The sequence below is a fragment of the Notolepis coatsorum genome (genome assembly GCF_963971535.1).
Source record: "Notolepis coatsorum genome assembly, chromosome: 5".
Taxonomy (NCBI): Eukaryota; Metazoa; Chordata; class Actinopteri; order Aulopiformes; family Paralepididae; genus Notolepis; species Notolepis coatsorum.
This window is the reverse complement of record NC_140169.1, coordinates 180858521-180877314: the sequence shown is the minus strand read 5'-3', so window position 1 is coordinate 180877314 and position 18794 is coordinate 180858521. Positions and strand designations below refer to the sequence as shown.

Sequence of the window (18794 nt, the reverse complement as noted above, 5' to 3'; positions counted from 1 at the left end):
CTCACAGACTGACGTTATTATGGAGCTTTGCAATGAGGAATTATATCTGTCCCTCCCGTCTATAACTCAAGGACTGCAAGCAGTTAAGATACTGTAACGGACTTCTGATCACGTTTGCCCTGTCTTGACAATGTGTTTTTGGTGAGTGAGATTAACATCTTCGTTCTCAGTACTCTTTGTTTACAGCTACTGCTAGCTAACGTTATGGAGGAAGAGTAGCTACAGATGATGGGAGCAGTCAACTTCACCAAAACTACCTTCAGTTCCCTCTTTTATCTTGTTCTCTCTGGTGTGATGAGCAGTATTGTAGTGATTTGTATCTTATTCATATGTTCACTAAATTGTGGTTTACATTAGGCCACTTCTGTAGCGTTACCAAGTGGGGTAAAAGTTTGCTAGTGGTCCAAGGCAAAGTCTAACAAATAATGGCAGTGCAGTGGCTATAGCATTACTGATGGCTGATCCCAATTCTCTCCCTCTCTCTCTCTCTCTCTCTCTCTCTCTCTCTCTCTCTCTCTCTCTCTCTCTCTCTCTCTCTCTCTCTCTCTCTCTCTCTCTCTCTCTCTCTCTCTGAAAATACGGGAAAAAAAAGGACCTTGAACTTTGACCTTTGTGTGTGTGGTGGTGTGTGATTAAAGCCTTGGGTCTCATTCATGGCTCAGTCTGCTGCATTCAGCACTGCCGTGTTGGTCAGCGCTGCAGTCAGAGTGAAATGAGTAATCCAGCACCCCCCCCCCCCTCCCAGACTATAGTTCCAACATGCGTGACTGTGTAGAGACAATTAAAGGTCCACTCAGTAAGATATGTGATCGTTTTGAATGAGAACTGTGTGTAGATGTTCCACGTTCAAATACGGCTCACATTTCAGTCTGTTAATAAAGTGACTGTGTGGCAACTGGCACTGGTGGCAATGTGGTGTGAGGGAAGGGGCACTCACAGTTGTGGCAGGTCGCTCCGGAGTAGCCCGTTCCAGAGCAGTCGCAGTAGAAGCTGCTCCAAGATTGGGAACACTGGCCGTCGTGTTCACACAGGTTAGGCAGACATCTGCAAGAAATTACCTCTGTGAACTTCAATTGTTATAGTACAGATAAGGTTGTGACATCCCTGAACACCAATGTACAATGTACAGGTTATTAAACTGGGTACAAAATATACAAATTAGTATTACTGAGTGTAGTGCTAATCAGTTGTAGTATAATATGTACAGTGATACAAAGTGATATAAAGCCAGTATGGTGTCATACTGGCCAGCAGCGTAACTAGTAAGAGTAGGATATGTACATACTAGATATAGTATCTACAGATATGTAAAATGCAGGTAAATACAGACAGGTGTAGATACAGTAGATATATATATATGGATATATGTAAACTAAATATACATATTTTGGTTATTTATTACTATATTATAATTGTTACAAAGGGTCAGATTAAACCGAATATATATATTTATTGCTTGAGATCCCTTGTATAATATTTGTATATCGTTTGATATCCCTTGTATATTCTTTGTATATATACACGGAATATCCCTTTACCTGGGTACAAACCAGACCATAATATTCGTTCTCCTATTGGACAGCGACCCCTAGGCGCCAACGACCATACCCCCAATGGCAAGTTCAAAGGCAACGCCAAGGCATGTCTCAACATGTCCAGGTTTGCGCAGTAATACGAGACAGAACTGAGGTTGGCACTAGATAATTCACCTTACGTATAAATACGGCGCAGGTGGATACAGCAGCACTTAGCACTAAAACGTTGATGCCTTCACCACGAGACAACGTGCCGTGAAGTGGGCAACTTTGCCTCTGAATAGAGCCTTGAGAACCGCGTGCGAATATATTGCTAAAGTGTCAGAGTTTAAGGCAGTATCGTTGAGTTCGACTTATTCTAATGTGAAGTAATAGTCTATCATTTATAGTGTATCGTGCGGCTACCGTTCTTCAGTGACCAGCATTACCACCGGTTCGTCGTGTATATAGCTAGAGCACTTATCCAGGCTGGGCGGCCTAAACTCGTGCCACCACCCGAGGAGTCCTAGACGAGAACCGTTGGATATGTACACCGGAGAACCTACCCGGCGACTGCAGAACCTTTTTCTGGTTGGATTATATTGCTTTGGTACCGTGACTGCTGGAGCAGAGAACCGTCTACCCCACTATCGTGTGGGATCTACCCCCAGTGAGGACCACCCTCAAGCCCGCCTCTAGGAGGAGGCTGGCTAGCTTTCATCCATGCTGTCGAGCATACTGGATTATAGCTGTTGCTTTGTCTACCGATCAATGGAGTACTGCACTGGTTCCTGTATCTGGAACCTCGTTATTCCTCGTTGACCCAGACTTTGCACCCGAACATTCCTCTACCTTGCCGGCTTACACCCGGAGGGAACCCCCCAGTGTCTCCAGCTGGTACTAGTGTGCCTTATGTAATTGCTATGCTACAGGTGGCGTCAGTTTAGACCCATCTTACTATTCTCATTGACTTACGCTCTTGACCTACTTTACGTGTTCTTCGCCTTACAAGCGCGAGTATAATTCTCAATCTGTAACTTAACGTTGCTTGCTCTGATAATAATAAATCCCTCTAAATAGAACTTTATGTGTCATTGCCGTATTCTTGTGTGGGTGTTCACCATATATATATTCATGTACTGTATGGCCAGTAATTAAAGTACATAACTAAGTAGTGGTTTAATAATACCATACTCTCAATACAGTCAGGGAATTGTACCCCTCAGTTACAATTGGTCCTTCGAGCCCGAGGGTATCAGTGTAATATCTAATATAATATTGATATTAACCATGGCCAGCGGTGAACACTCCCCAAGCGGCTCTCCCAAGCTAGAACGCCCGCAGCGCAGACGTCAGCCACCTCCCTATCTAGAGGAATACGCTGTCAGTCTAATACCTAGCTTTAAACAGACGTTAAATGCGGATAAAGCGGATAGACAAAGCATGTCAAATCCTACCGACCAGGCGACCCCGCCAGTAGAGACCCTAGTGGGTTCTAACGAAACTGACCAAGCTCACGGGGGGGACCAGGGGGGACATGACATGACTATACCCCCAGACAACGTCAACGGGATGGTCCCCGGAGAGCTCCAGGATAAAGAAAGCGCTCCAGGGACAGAACCCGACACACGACCAGAAGAGAAGCGCGCCCAGGAGATGGACCTCGAGGCGCGCCAAGAGAACAGATCTCCAACGAGCACTGTCAGAAGCCGATCACCTCCGTCAGTGTCATCCCCCAGCGAAGCGGACCAGATGCTGGCGCAGGCATTCATCGCCACCCTGGCAGCCTCCACTGAACGCGATCGACTCCAAGCACAGACGCTTATGAGCGCGAACATTCTTCCATGGAACAAGAGCGCCTCCGGGCGCAACAACTAAGTGAGCGCGAACACTCTACCATGGAAAGAGAACGCCTTCAGGCTCAACAGACGAGCGAGCGCGAACAATCTGCAGACCAACGAGAGCGTCTTCACGCACAACTCCAAGCGTAAGCCCTTAGTGAACGCGAACACTCTGCAACCCAGCAAGAGCGCTTCCAGGCGCAACAAAGGAGTGAAGACGACCGCATACGACTGGAGACCAGACGCCTCCAGACGGAAGAGAACATTGAAAGAGACCGCGCCGATGCACAGCGCGCCGCCGCCAATGCACAGCGCGACGCAGCCCATGCCCAGCGCGAAGCAGAGCGCGACGCAGCCCACGCCCAGCGCGAAGCAGAGCGCGACCGGCTGCAGGCGCAGATAATAGAACAATTGATTGCCAGGGCGACACCCCCTCTCTCCGCACTTAGCTCCAGGACATCATCACGCCAAGGGTCTAGGGCACCTTCCCCTACCCGACCAAGTGACCCGGAACCCGGCCAACAGAAGGATCCTATCTACGTCTCCGAACCCCCTCCCCGACCGGTCCATACGAGACCCAGCAACCGGGAAGAACCGGCCTACGCCGCCGAGAGACTGAATAGAAGACTTCAAGACCTAGAAGACCTAGAAGAGGAAGAGGAAGAGGAGGAAGGTCAGGCCCACCAGCAGCAACGTGCTCAGGACCAGGAGGCCCAGTACAGCCCAGACTTCACCCCCGAGTCACTGCGCTACAAACCCCCGACTCAACTCACAGGTGAGTTTAACGCACAGGCAGCACCGAGGAACAGCACCTGGGTACCCGGCCTCTGGTACCCACCAAGTACCAGCCCACGACAACCCGTACGGGGAGACTCGCCCAGGAGGCGTCTTCCCCAACGCTCACCGATGTGCCAGCTATCCATGGCATCGTACCTTGGCACACCGACGTTCCCAGACTTTACACACGAGGACAGAGCACAGTACACGGAATTACGGATGTGCTTAGAGACTATGATGTCCGACGTCCCTGATGAGTCGTACAAATATGCCATCCTCCTCAAGCATCTCAAGGTGCCCAGAGCGCATAATATAGCGCTGGCATATTTACGTGTTCTTCGCCTTACAAGCGCGAGTATAATTCTCAATCTGTAACTTAACGTTGCTTGCTCTGATAATAATAAATCCCTCTAAATAGAACTTTATGTGTCATTGCCGTATTCTTGTGTGGGTGTTCACCATATATATATATATTCATGTACTGTATGGCCAGTAATTAAAGTACATAACTAAGTAGTGGTTTAATAATACCATACTCTCAATACAGTCAGGGAATTGTACCCCTCAGTTACAATAATTATAATTATAATTATTTTGATAATGGTTGGAATTTCACTTTACTTGCATTCATTTTATATGACTGTGAACCTTTTTGTCCCTATCACATCTTGAACACATCCTTTCTGATAACACAGAGTAGTGAATTGTCAGGATTTGAGTGAGCTGGTTAAATACAAATGATGCCTTCATTAACTATTCTATTTGTATCTATACAAATGTGCACATTGTGTGTACAGTGTGTGTAGGTGTAAGCATGCATCCTGTAGTTCAAACACTAATTTCCCTAGCTGCATGGACCGAACTCACACAACATTGATACAAAACACACTATGGTCTCCAAATGTAAACGAATGGATGGTCCACCAAAATTAAGAAATATAATTGGTCACATGTTTTCATTCTTGACTGACTGAGCTTTCAGTTTTGCATATTCTAATTGTATTTGCTTCATTTTGTCGCTGTAATGTTGTTTGTTTACATCGGTACCTTTTGCAAACACACAGGTAAACTCTTTTTAACCTTTCTAACTCTCTAGTTCCAGAAGAATCACATTTATTCTTGCATAGCAACATTTCCCCCACTCATAAGTCATAACTAATTGAATTATTTGCATTTGTAAACACAGATATATTTAGTTTGGAGGCATGAAAGACACGTCTGGGCTCCTTTTCTGTTAAAGCTGACGTGCCCAGAAAAAGGCAGGGGGGTTAACGCCTCATTGGCTTTGAAATTAAACTTTGACTGCGAGCGCCTTCTTTAATTTCAGGACGACCGACCATTCAAGCTTGCATGAATTATATATCTCAGCCCCCTTTGTTGTAGACAATTCCGTCGGAGCGTGGCTTTAGTGGGTATTGCGCAGACACTGTGGCTGTTCTAATTCCTTTATTCAGATGTTAAACAGTACAATGGCAGTCGACTATATTTCAGGCGGTGATTTAATTATTCGTGTGCTATTGTTATTCTGATACATAGCATGGCTTTTGTAAAGCGCGCAATTTTGCCACTTCGATATGTAGAATTTTCATCCACTGCAATAAAGTGGACAATGAATGAATGAATGAATGAAAACTTTATTAACAGATTGCAGAATGGGTACAGTGCAGTACAGCTCAATACATACAATTGTTAAGGGGATGCAGACCAGAGAAAGACTTTCGTCTTGTTTCCACCAGGGTCCCCCATTTCCAATTCATCGTAAAGACAATGAAGTTTAAGTGGTTGAAAGCCTTAACAAAAGGCCAATTATCTCAGGAGGCTTTTATATGAGAGAATTACTGGAACATTCCCATACAACATTTAAAAAAAAAAGGCAGAGGTGCCATGTTCATTTATTTTTTAAAACTGCATTGATGATTAAGTAGAATAATAGAGAACACAACTGTTGCTGCCCCGTCATCTACTAAGCTTAGCCTAATGAGTATACGGCCCATGGCTAATAGTCATACATATGAGGATCGGTGCGAGAAAGCCATAGACATCCCCTGAGAAGAAGACATCCGTTTAAACTACCAGGGGAGAGAACTCTGCAAAATGGTTTGATTGCTGTAATTACACACTGGTTCTAGCACTTAAGTTTCACCAAAGGACAGAGAATGAAGTTCATGAAAAAATAAAGCATTCTTTAATAATGTAGGTGAATATAATGCCATCCAAAACACTTCCATAACAATGACAGCGCCGCTGGGTCCTAACATGGACTCAAGTGCTGTCTGGGAAATGTTCAGATTTGACATTTGTATTATTTATAACATTTTATTATTAGGTTGAGGTGTCATTTTGTTGTGACAAAGGGACACCTAACATAATTGACAATAATTTTGCCACTGTGAGAGAGAGAGAGAGAGAGAGAGAGAGAGAGAGAGAGAGAGAGAGAGAGAGAGAGAGAGAGAGAGAGAGAGAGAGAGAGAGAGAGAGAGAGAGAGAGAGAGAGAGAGATTTTTATATTTTTTATAATATAGTATTTATATCTTTATCTTCACTCACAGTGACAACCCATCAATCTGGCTTGAATTTCTTATAATTGAAAGCCGGGGCACAAAACAAACCTTTTAAGATTTGCAGTGAGCAATAGCTTCAGCGCTTTTGAGACGAGTGTGACCTTCTGTGGGAAGCTGTCAATGCTCGTCATGTCAAAAGGCCACCGTCTTTCAAGTGCCGCTATTTATCTAATTGTCATACCTGTCATGGATGCCACACGTGTCAAACTGAAGCTCGTTGTAGTTTCCCAGCAGTCTCTGCTGGACATGGGTGAGGTTCATCGGCTGACTGTTGATAAATATGAGCCGCATGCACCCCTGGAACGCCAGCGTCGGATTCCTACAGCCGGAGCTCGCGGGGAACGTAGGACAACCTAATGGAAGACAGCGAGGGATGTATTTGCGTAAAGCCAACATCTGCCGTCACAGCTTCTGCCGGAGGGATGCAACAAAAGAGGCTTACAAAACTGGAAACTCTGAGAGGGTGGCGTGTCGGCTGACTAGCAACATGCAAGCATTTCCAGGAACCATGGTTTACCAAAAAACAGTATCATGGACACTTTAGTTGACTTTGACTGACAACCATGTGCTGCTTATAAACCTCTGTGATGGGAAGGGAAAAGGCCACCAAAAGAGAGAGAGAGCAGAGAATAAAATCAAATTACAAGACTCTATTATTGAGGCCTTTAAAAGCAGCTTAATGCAATGCCAGCCATCAGAAGATTTGAGATTTACATGGCCAGCTAGTTTGGTGTACTAAGTACATCTGTGCTTAGGCAGCATGTGGAATTAAAAGCACTGAAGATGCTGAATAGTGTTGCCAACTTGTGAGATCTCAGCACAGAGTTTGTACTGGGGATTTTAAAGGGGACCTATTTTAGGGCTTTTCAACAAGTTAAAGGAACACGCCTATATTATGAGAAATGTGCTTACCATCTTCTCCTATCTGGAGAAAGCTATCCGGCTGTAAACTATAGCCTATAGCTTAGCACAAATGAATGGAAGCGTATATGGACCAGCAAGCCTAGCACCTCTCCCAGAGTTATAAGCTAGGCTAGTGGTCCGTATCTGTTTCCATTAATTTGTGCTAAGCTAGGCTAGCTTGCAGCTGGCTAGCTTTCTACTGAATGCACAGAGATCATCCCTATGTTCCCCGGGTCCTATGTTCCCCGGGTTCTATGTTCGCCGCTTTGATTGATTAATAGATTGAAAATTTTATTAATTTGTATTATTTTATTAATTATTAATGTCCGCCTTGTTTCGAACGGTTAAGATTAGGCCCTCTTTCGAACTGGTTAAGGTTAGAGTTTGGAATCAGGGCTGGTGGTCTAAAATTTTCAATCAATCAATCAATCAAAGCGGGGAACATAGAACCCGGGGAACATAGGACCCGGGAAAAAAGACATGCTCCCAATGCACAGATAGGAAATTGGTACAGCGTGTATCTTATTGTCTGACTCTGGAGAAGATGGTAAGTGCATTTTCCATAATGTTAGTGAGTTCCTAAGCTTAAATAGGTATTTAACCTGTTCCACCCCAGGTGAAATCTGCATAAAATGTATACCTAGGTAAATGGAATATTGCTCCACTTCTACAAGGGCTATTTGCATATTCTTGGTATCTAGGAACATATATGGACCTCAATGAATGTATTCTCAGTGTCAGAAATATTGTGTCTATTACTAGGCTTGCTTAAATTCTGATGAAACAAAGGAAAATATGAATTATGATTTTTCTTTTCATCTTTGACAGTGAATAAAACCATGATAATAATGACCAAACTTAAGAAACTGCCACTGAGCTCATTCAGTACCATCTTGAGATCATGTGTACAAAAGATCTAAGGAAATTAATAAAGGGAAGATGATAAAATTGAAGGTTTTGTATATACAGTACTGAATTCTCCCATCCGGACCAATGCAATTTGAAATATTATTATAGAATATAGAATATATGCTTATACATTACCTTATTATAGCCAATTCGCACATTTATATATATATATACATATAGTATCTTTCAAATGGCCGAGTTCAATTTGGATATAGTATCACCAGGCATGCATAATAACATATACAGATATTTAATGTAATCGACTGTACTTTTTTATTTCTCCCACAGTGTAACCATTTTGTAACTAATTTCAGATCTAATTATTCCTACATGATTACAATAGTGTGGAGAAACTGACTGCGTTTCAATATTTGTCAAAAACGTTACCTTTTGTAGCTTATTATCGCGAATCATAACAATTATTGATATGATTCATTCAGAACGCTGAACTTTGAAACGCCATAGCGGACCACAGGAAGTGTAGATTGGAGAAATTCCGACGCTGGCAGATAGCTGGCGAGGCGCTCTTCAAAATGGCCGCAAAAAAACTACAATTCCCATGGGTCAACATTTCCATTTCCGCTTCCGGGTCAAAAACGCGAGTGAAAAATAAAGACTTAAAATGATATAAACTCACTTTTAACCTATTGCTAAACTATTGCCAACCTAACGTTTTACATTCTACATGTATTTGTGACATAGTAGTGATAATAATACTTGAAAACGTTTGATTTTAAAAACGTTAATTTATTGCATCACTCATAAAAATATTAATATATGATAATAATGTCAAAAAGGGGTCGGTACCGTCCCCGTGGGGTGGAACAGGCGCCCTAAACATGTCTTTGAAGTTTTTAGCTGAAAGAAATACACTCAAATGATGCATTCTAGCATGCCTCTATACGTCTCTGTTTCAGTCCTGTTCTCAATGGGCTGTTTCTGTGCCTGTAACAAGCAAGCTGCTTTTATTGCACAAATACAATAATTATCGTACAGCTTGCATTGGTGTGCGAGCCTAAAACCGTCAAATGAAATTGAGATCCAACTTTCAGACTAGACGTTGCAGATCACTCGAGATCCAGCAATAGAATAGCAATCATGTTGTTAAAAATGTTGTCAGAATGATATTTTAGGTTAAACTTTAGGTAGAAAAGAGAAGATTTTGCCATCTTGTACATGCACATTTGACCAAGATATCTTCACACACACATACCGTACATGCATTGCACGTTATTAACTACGCCAAACGTGGCTTCAATTCTGAATGGCTAGTTTCAAATGGGAGGGTGCTTGTCACAGCTGAACTGTAGAAAAGGCAGAATGCACCTATTTAGCATGTTCTCAGTGTTGGGACAACCCCTCACTTTGTAAAATAAATTTAAAATGCAAAACACAGGAAAAGGCGATTTTCACAATAGGTCCCCTTTAAGTTACACCTGGCACGTTTAGATTTGTTTGTATATCCACTGTGTATACATTGTGTATCCACTGACCTCCAAAGTAGATGTTGTCCTCTGTGTCCAGGTGCTCCCCCAGTTCAACAGTGGATGCTGGCTCGCTGTCCAGGGTCAAGGTGACCTGCAGATTCCGCATGTTGATGTCCACAGAATGCCACAGACCATCATTCACTCTGTGACCTGATGAAAAACAGTACATTTTTAAATGGTAAATGGTAAATGGCTGTATTTAAATAGCGCCTTTATCCAAAACGCTTTACAATTTGTTCCTCACATCTTACCCATTCACACACTGACGGCGGCGGCAACCATGCAAGGTGCCAACCAGCTCATCAGGAGCAATTAGTGGTTTAAAGTGTCTTGCTCAAGGACACTTCGACAGGCTGCTCGGGAAGAGCAGGAATCGAACCGGGAACTTTCCGGATTACCAGACGACTGCTCTACCTCCCAAGGCAGTGTCATTTAATTCACGCGTAACCCCAGTACATTACAGGAAACGTTTGCATGTGACGACATGCAGCTTATAAGGAACATCTCCTTTCAAGCATGTGCCATATGCATTATTGAGGAGAATTACTGCAGAGCTTATTGTTTGTTATTTCAACTTTCATCTGTTCGGTCGCTGCTTCACATGTACTGTGTGGCTGTCAAACGAGAGACGCTGGCCATGGAGATTTCCTTCACACACTTCATATCTTTTCCGTGCTATTATCAAATAAACAGAGACTAATCCGTCTTCCTTTGCAATTCCGTTTGTTCTTCCTTTCCGAGCGACACCCCGGTGGTAAACCTCAGAGGTATAATCTTTTTTTTTTTTTTTTTTATTAAACGCAAGGCCTTCAGAGTGAAGGGCATCCAAGCTGTGTCTGTCTGCAGTTTGTCTACAATCCCCTCTGCGCTTGCCATCTGCTTGTGAGGTGAGAGAGAAAGGGGGCGGGAGGGGGGGGGGGGCTTCCAAAGCACAGAGTATTACCATTCGATACAATCAAACATGCAGGATTTCAGTTATTGTCTGAAGCAGACAAAAAGGCCCACCTGGTACAAACAGTTACCCAGGAAGTGCTCCAAACGCCAACAGATGGAGGCTGCCCTCCGTTTGTTCTTGGTCACATCTGGACTGTGTTGCAGGATATGATCAGTCCCACAGGAGCCCACTGACTCTGCTCTAGACTAACCGCCTCACTAAGCCAGTGGAGGAACCCCCCCCCCCAACTAAATGCATTCCTATGCATTATTCATCGTTCCATTGTGAGCAAAACATTTTCAACACCAATGACTTATCTTGTTGGGTGAACTCATTCAACATGTGATGTAGGGCCAACGGAGTGAAACGTTGCCTCTCTTGACACTGACAATGTATGAGTACTAGGGATGTCCGATATTATCGGCCGACCGATATTATCGGCCGATATCGGCAGTAAAATGTGATATCGGAAAATATCGGTATCGGTTTAAAAAAAATAAAAAAACAATAACAATATTTGTTATATATATATCCTGTGAAATTATTAGTTACCTGAAATTATTCAGTTTTTTGGACGGGGAAACCCTGCATATATCGGTATCGGTTGATATCGGTTGATATCGGTATCGGAAATTAAGAGTTGGACAATATCGGAATATCGGTATCGGTAAAAAAGCCAATATCGAGCATCCCTAATGAGTACAGATGTAGCCTTTAGTATTCATGGTCGCTTTGCCGCGCACGGTTATATCACGTCGTTTTAATTAATTAGGAACTCAGGCTGCTGTTCTGTTTTATGCCACCAGGAGGCGCAAAGTCGGCGACGGTCTATTGAGTATTGACTTCCTCATCCATCACTGTGCCTTTGTGTCGATAACACGAGCCACTGTCAATGTTGGGACGGCGCGAGACTGAGAGAGACTTTATTGTGAATTTAAAATATGCTGGTAAAGTGGGGAGGGAGATTGTTCATTCAAGTAAGCTATAATATATTATGAAATTCGTATTATGAAACAGGAAACACCTCGACCATTGTCTTCAATTGTCTTCTTGTCTTCATTGTCTTCTTGTACCGGATCTCGTCTCTGGTAAACAAGAATACCCTGAAGACTCTGGCAGGAGCACTCATTCAAGGGTACTACGACTATGCATGCACCTCATGGTACCAAAGCACCTCAAAGGCGCTAAAAACAAAATTACAAACATCTCAAAACAATCTGGTCAGACTACTGCTTGACCTTACTCCTAGAACCCACCTCACCCCTGCCCACTTTGACAACCTATGATGGCTTAGAGTAGACACAACTTGCAATGGGCCTGGTCTACAAGATACACTACACGACCAAGGTACCCATGTACATGTCAAAATACTTCCCACTTTCAAAAACACTCTCAAAAAACACCTACGGGAGACTGCAATTCTAAACTGGCCCCTGTAAATGTCCTAACACAACCCCCCCAATGGACAGTAAATTACCAAGTATAATAATAATAATAACATAACGTTTTATATAGCGCCTTTCAGATGACCCAAGGTCGCTTTACATAGGGGGGGGGGGGAGATGACAAATTAACAAACATAGTGGACAGACACAACATATACATATAAAGTGAGAAAGTTAGGGGTTGAATGCCAAGTTGAAGAGGTGGGTTTTGAGCAGTTTTTTAAATTAGTCCAGAGTTGGGGCGGTGCGGAGTTCTGCGGGGAGGGAGTCAATATTCCAATGTACAGTTTTGCTTGTTCAGTTGTACAGTGTCCCCCACCCACTCCTCCTACCCAACCTCCCCCCCCCAACCTCCTCCAATGTACAGTTTCTATGTCAAATGTATATACTCTCTTTTCTGGACTCTTTTCGTATCACAAACAGTACTGTATTTGCAAATCTGGTATGTCATAGATGTAGCAGTACTGTCTATCTGTATGTCATGTATGTCATATATGTTATGATGAATTGAAAATGAGGGACCCTGATGTAAACAAGACGAAAGTCTTTCTCTGGTTAAAAAAGTTCACAGTCAAATCAGCCCCATGGATAGATAGTAGCTTAAGGATTTTAATGAATGAGAGAGACATAGCCAAAAAAGCATCAGTGTGTTCCAGTTCTGCTGCCCCAACAATTAGCATTTCAATGGTGTGTGTGTGGGGGTTTTCGCCGCATTCCATGTCACACCTACAGTACATACACAGTATAGTCACTCTACTACCCCCCTGTTGGGATGGAGGGAGAGACGAGACAGACTGAATGAAAACTTGTTTTCAAGTTTAATGTACATTAAGTTGTAAAGCACTTTGGATAAAAGCTCTATATAAATGCTGTACTCTGTCGTCTACTCTAAGCCATCCTAGGTTGTCAAAGTGGGCAGGGGTGAGGTGGGTTCTAGGGGTAAGGTCAAGTAGAAGTTTGACCAGTTTGTTTTGTGATGTTTGTAATCTTGTTTTTAGCGCCTTTGAGGTGCTTTGGTACCATGAGGTGCAAGCATAGTCGTAGTACCCTTGAATGAGTGCTCCTGCCAGAGTCTTCAGGGTATTCTTGTTTACCAGAGAGGAGATCCGGTACAAGAATCTAGTTCGTTGGTTGACTTTTTTTATTACATTGGATGCCATTTTGTCACAGGAAAGATTTGCCTCTAGGATGGAACCCAGGTAGGTTGGCACAGTCTCTTACATTTCAAATTTTCTAATAGTCTACTAGTACACATTTTTGGATCAAAATGCTGATCGGTCATAAACATATAAACAATTAAACCCTATTAAATAAGTAAATTGATGAGTAGGCTACTGTATATTTGCATATCTCTGTTAGGATCTATGGGTAACAATGTACTGTATATTTGCATATCGTATATGTCACAAATGTAACAGTACTATATACCTGTATGTCATGTATGTCCCTATGCCATAAATGTCATGATGTCATGTATGTTGTGTATGTCATAAATATCACTATGAATTGAAAATGGGGGACCCTGATGTAAACAAGACAAATGTCTTTCTCTGGTCTGCATCCCCTTAACAATTGTGTGTATTGAACCGTACTGTATTGTACCCATTCTGCAATCTGTTAAATAAAGTTTTCATTCATACAAACTCGCTTTTTATTCACAAGCTTATATTTGGTTGTCTTTTATTCAGGTACTCCATTCCCAACGAATAAGAGAAAAACCCCTGGAGCCCTGGATAATGGCTGAAAAGTCTGGTAGGATTGTTGGAGCCCACTGTACATGTATGGCTGGCCTGGGTGAGACCTGCACACATGTAGCAGCATTGTTGTTTCTCATTGAAGCAACAGTGAAGTTGAGGGACTCAAAGACAGTGACGCAGGAAAAGGCGTATTGGCTGTTGCCTACTGCAATGTCAAAGGTGGAGTACAAGGAATGCAGAAAGATTGACTTCACTGCAGCAAAGAGATACAAAGTAAAATAAGGGCTAAAAGTGACTGTGCTGGTCATGTACTACAGTCACTTGAGAAGCAAAAGGAAAGTGCTAGTTGTTCTACTCTTAAAGTAAACAAAACCCAACATCCAACCAGTGATGAATTAGCAACCTTGTAAAAAATCCTAGGTTATGCTATTTTCAGTAAACCGTTGTGTAGCTTCATACATTTGTATTGACGTCTTCATTTATATCCGATGTACAGCCTAATTACAAACAACTCCTAATAAGTGCTATTTTGATTTCTATTCTGAAGCTGATTTGCACACACTATACCCTTGCTGTGATTTTTATATATATATTTTTTTATTTAACCATGCAGGCAAGCAGCACATTGGAAGGAGGATTTTCTGGAAGGAGGATATTCTGAGTGGGTAACAATTGTGTGTATCAAATAATAAGTTATGTTATGTAAATGAGAGATTATATTGTTGTTAATGCTGCTATTTATGCAATTTTTATTGGTGTGTTTTGTTATTGTTATTAAACACAACGTTACATACAAAACTGTCTCTTCTGTTATTCAAGTGTTCTGATGGGAATGGTGTATTGTACCACACATAAAAATAGGGAAACAATGTCCAGGCACGGACTCCAGGTTTTTCCAAATTTATTGGCAGCCTGAAATCATATCATGACGTTTCGGTGTGAAACGTTTGACCAATTACTTGACAAATGACCTGTCGACCAAGATGGCCACAAGAACAAGAAAATACAATAAAATATAATATAACAAGCTGTACGCAATGTATATAAAGAAACAGTGAAAAATAAAACCTTCTCATCTTTACCCACAAATGCACTTTGGTCATAGGTAGAGGACAACTGTTTCACATCAGAACGCAACTGAAGGTTTTCCGCTCTCAGATTTATAACTTCATTGGTCATAGAATAAATAAAATCACCAGTCATATCAGTTTGAGTACCTATACTGCACACATTATCACTTGCAGCAGAATCATCAGCAGCAGCTGGTATGTCCATAAGAAGCAAGGCATGGGCAGCATCCACCATCAGTTTCTGCTGGGTACGATTCACACGCCGTTGGTATCGTGTTTCTTTAGGTGGTTGCAGAGAAGAAGGCTCTTGCTTTCCGGTCATATTTACAGATGGCACCCAATCTGGGTCATCTTTCTTGTACAGGTGACACTTTTTACCTGGAATACAATAATGAAAAATATAGCACACTTTAGACGCTACATTTTAGGAACATTTACAGAAACCGAGTCTTACACTGTAGTAGGTTATGAAATGAGAACAATCATATACAGCCTCATACCAGTATTCCACTGTAAAATGATAGTTGCTGTTATTAATATTTCACATAACGTTACCTGACGTAACGTTACCATAACGTAAACTGAGTGAAATGAGATAACAATCATATCCAGCCAAGAATATATTTCACATAACGTTACCTGACAAGAAATGCGCAGAACAAACTCGAATGTTGACAAGAGTCTTGCCATGGAAATCCTGGTTCAGTTTGGCCAACCACAAACGTCTCCTTTCCTGAGACAATTGTTTGCCCTCTTCTTGATTTGTGATGACAATTCGCAATCTGAAGAACTCCAAATGCTTTTCCCTATCCGACCTATATTAGTACAGCCAAGAACACGGCAATAATTGACCATTTTGAGCAACAATGAACTTGAAGAGTTGCTAGTTCGATGCAATCACGCGTTGTTTACATCCAAGTTTATCGCCAAGAAACTTCGGCTGCTGCAGACTCAGCCGAACGTTTAGGCAAATCACAGACGCCGATACTACAACGTCTCTCTGTGGTGCCACGCAATAGGTTGAATCGTAGTGAGCTAAGTTGAAGACAATGGTCGAGGTGTTTCCTGTTTCATAATACGAATTTCATAATAAAAGCGGCCCGCTTAAAAAATAAATAAAAGCTTGTGCCGTTTCAACATTGACAGTTATCAATCGCTTGCGCTCAAAGGATATTTTATAAAACGAGGCATACAATATAATACTATGTATTTGAGCCAAAACATGTGGTCAGAACACAGTGCATTTTGGCCATTCGCTCTCATTCTCTCTCAGCCTCTCTCTGCCTTTGTCGAGGGCGGAGCTTCTTGAATGAACAGGCACGTTGTCACCAGCTGTATGAGAGCGCCCCCGCTGGTCATTGTTAACATTAACCACGCAAAACGGCATCAAAACGGTCGGCAAACAGTTGTTCCATGACTATTTATGGCTGTATCTGTATATATATATATACCAAAAATATCTTGAGTTTTATGTTTGAAATGTGTCCATACACGAGCAATTTTGTAGTTCACGCTAGTATTTTCTGCTTGCTGTCAAGTATTCGCTACAACCTAAAGCTTTGACAGTGGCAACGGTCCAAAGCGGGTTCTGGCAAAACACACAGGCTAGTCATGAGTCGCATGTAGCAACCGATGCCAATCATCTGATATATTGGCTGTTGATAAGGGGAAGGCCTGTCATCGCGCACTCAACTTGTAAGCCGTTTGTACTCTGCTTTGCTGGTTTATACCCAATACAGAGCTCAGGTTATCTGAATATATCCAATACAGAGCTCACGTTATCTGAATATACCCAATACAGAACTCAAGTTATCTCAATATACCCAATTCTTCTTGTGCTCCCTGCTTTAAATATGCTTTACTTTTATCCATCTTATATCTCTCCACAAGGCTCTTCCTTATGAAGGCACAATCTGTAATCAAAACATAAACCAGTGGGTTGCCCCACCACCAAAATAAATCAATAAATAATCTCGACTGAGCTCTTGAAACAAGGACTGACACTAGACAGGAGGTAAATCATTATTGGTGTTGTATTTGCTGTGATTTGTGGCTGTAATGGTTTTGCTTACATTGGTAACGTTTGTACTGTATATCCTATATTCTGATCTACATTGGGTCAAGAGCCACCCTAAAAGCTTTGAATCGAACTCTCAAGAATGTACGTGAGCATTACGATAAATGTAAATCAGCATTGGGGCTTTAAAAACCCTAGAAGTCCCTGACCAACGGCCATTCACAAGATGTAAAATCCACAGAACCACCATTTCCAAAATGAGGTCTCAAGTGGTTGAAAGGAAAATGTTGCCGCAAATCCTGCAATGTGCCATTTAGTGGATGCTTTTATTCTAAGCACCTTACATAAGTGCACAGTTTTAGCATGGGTTACGCCCAGAGAGAATCCAACCCCTATCCCTGGTAGTGTTAATGCCACGCGCTTCGCATTGTGATGGTTTTAAGTGAGCGCTCCCCAGTGACAATGATTGCCATTACGTGAGCGTATTTGACTTTATATCTTCAGGCTTTGGTAATAATAAAGGCACAGAACAAAATTGGAGGAACTGAGACACAAGTTACTGTGCAGAAACAGTACCGTGCCGATTTTCTTTACGATATCATTCTCAATGACACATCTTTTCATATTTAATTTGCAGATTTCTCTTTTACACCCTCTTGGATACAGTTCTGTATAAACAATCATTAAAAATGTCACCCACTGATTACACTGGGTCATGTTAAAAAGTGAGGGATCTATTATGTGTTTCCATTTGATTAATAATGAATATTCATTACTTTTAACAGACACAATGAAGTGTATATTATCAATGTAAATATGTACAGATTATAATCTAATTCAAGACATCGATGTCAATGCTAAAATGCACTGCATTCATGAACTTCATGTTGCTTTGGATAAAAGCATCAGCTAAATAACAAAATGTTAAATGTAAAAATATGTTTTTATCCAAATCGCTTTACGACCTGTGCCTCACATTCACCCACTCACTCGTGCATTCACACGCCGATGGTGGAGACAACCATGCAAGGTGCTGTGGAAGAATCTAACATTCCATTGTCTGATCAAGACAATAGCCTGAGGCTCACAACTAGGAGGGCTAATGGCCCCTCTTCCCCCCAGTGTTGTAGTCAAGTCACTAAATCTCGAGTCCGAGTCGAGTCTCGAGTCCCCAGTGTTCTAGTCCGAGTCCAAGTCACCAAAGAAAAGCCAGAGTCGAGTCCGAGTCAAGTCCAAGTCATCAAGGTTGAGTCCACTCCACTCTGGCAGTCAAAGAGCTGACATACAAATAAAAAAAGGTCTACATTAAACATAAATGACACAGCGGTCACCATTACAAAGGGAGTTAATTTACTTTGTGACACAAACAAATGCTCTAGCCATCAATATAATATGCCAAATGATTAGGGCCTATTACTACTATTATCCCTGGACTTGAGTACTACAACAACACTGCTTCCCCCACAGAGTCTGGGTGAGTGGCACAGCAGCAGGTTGGACGCAGACCTGGGTCTCCGTGTGGAGGAAAGTAACCTGACTTGTTTAGCCAAGGAAGATATATGTACTGTAGATCATAGCCAGGGCTGCTCTGCTATAGGCACTGATGCTGTATTGCTTCATGCCGCGCCCTACATTTATT

General features: G+C 42.2%; 1 protein-coding gene across 1 annotated transcript in view; it reads right to left on the bottom strand.

Moving 5' to 3' along the window:
* The window catches only part of LOC311227880 (contactin-associated protein-like 5), a gene marked incomplete at both ends in the record, with an annotated part of 428878 nt that overhangs the window by 75233 nt on the left and 334851 nt on the right, over positions 1-18794 (bottom strand). The window contains 3 exons of the mRNA XM_084313722.1: positions 938-1044; positions 6875-7046; positions 9999-10142. Coding sequence (XP_084169848.1) covers positions 938-1044; positions 6875-7046; positions 9999-10142 — 423 coding nt within the window. The remainder of the gene's footprint in view (positions 1-937; positions 1045-6874; positions 7047-9998; positions 10143-18794) is intronic.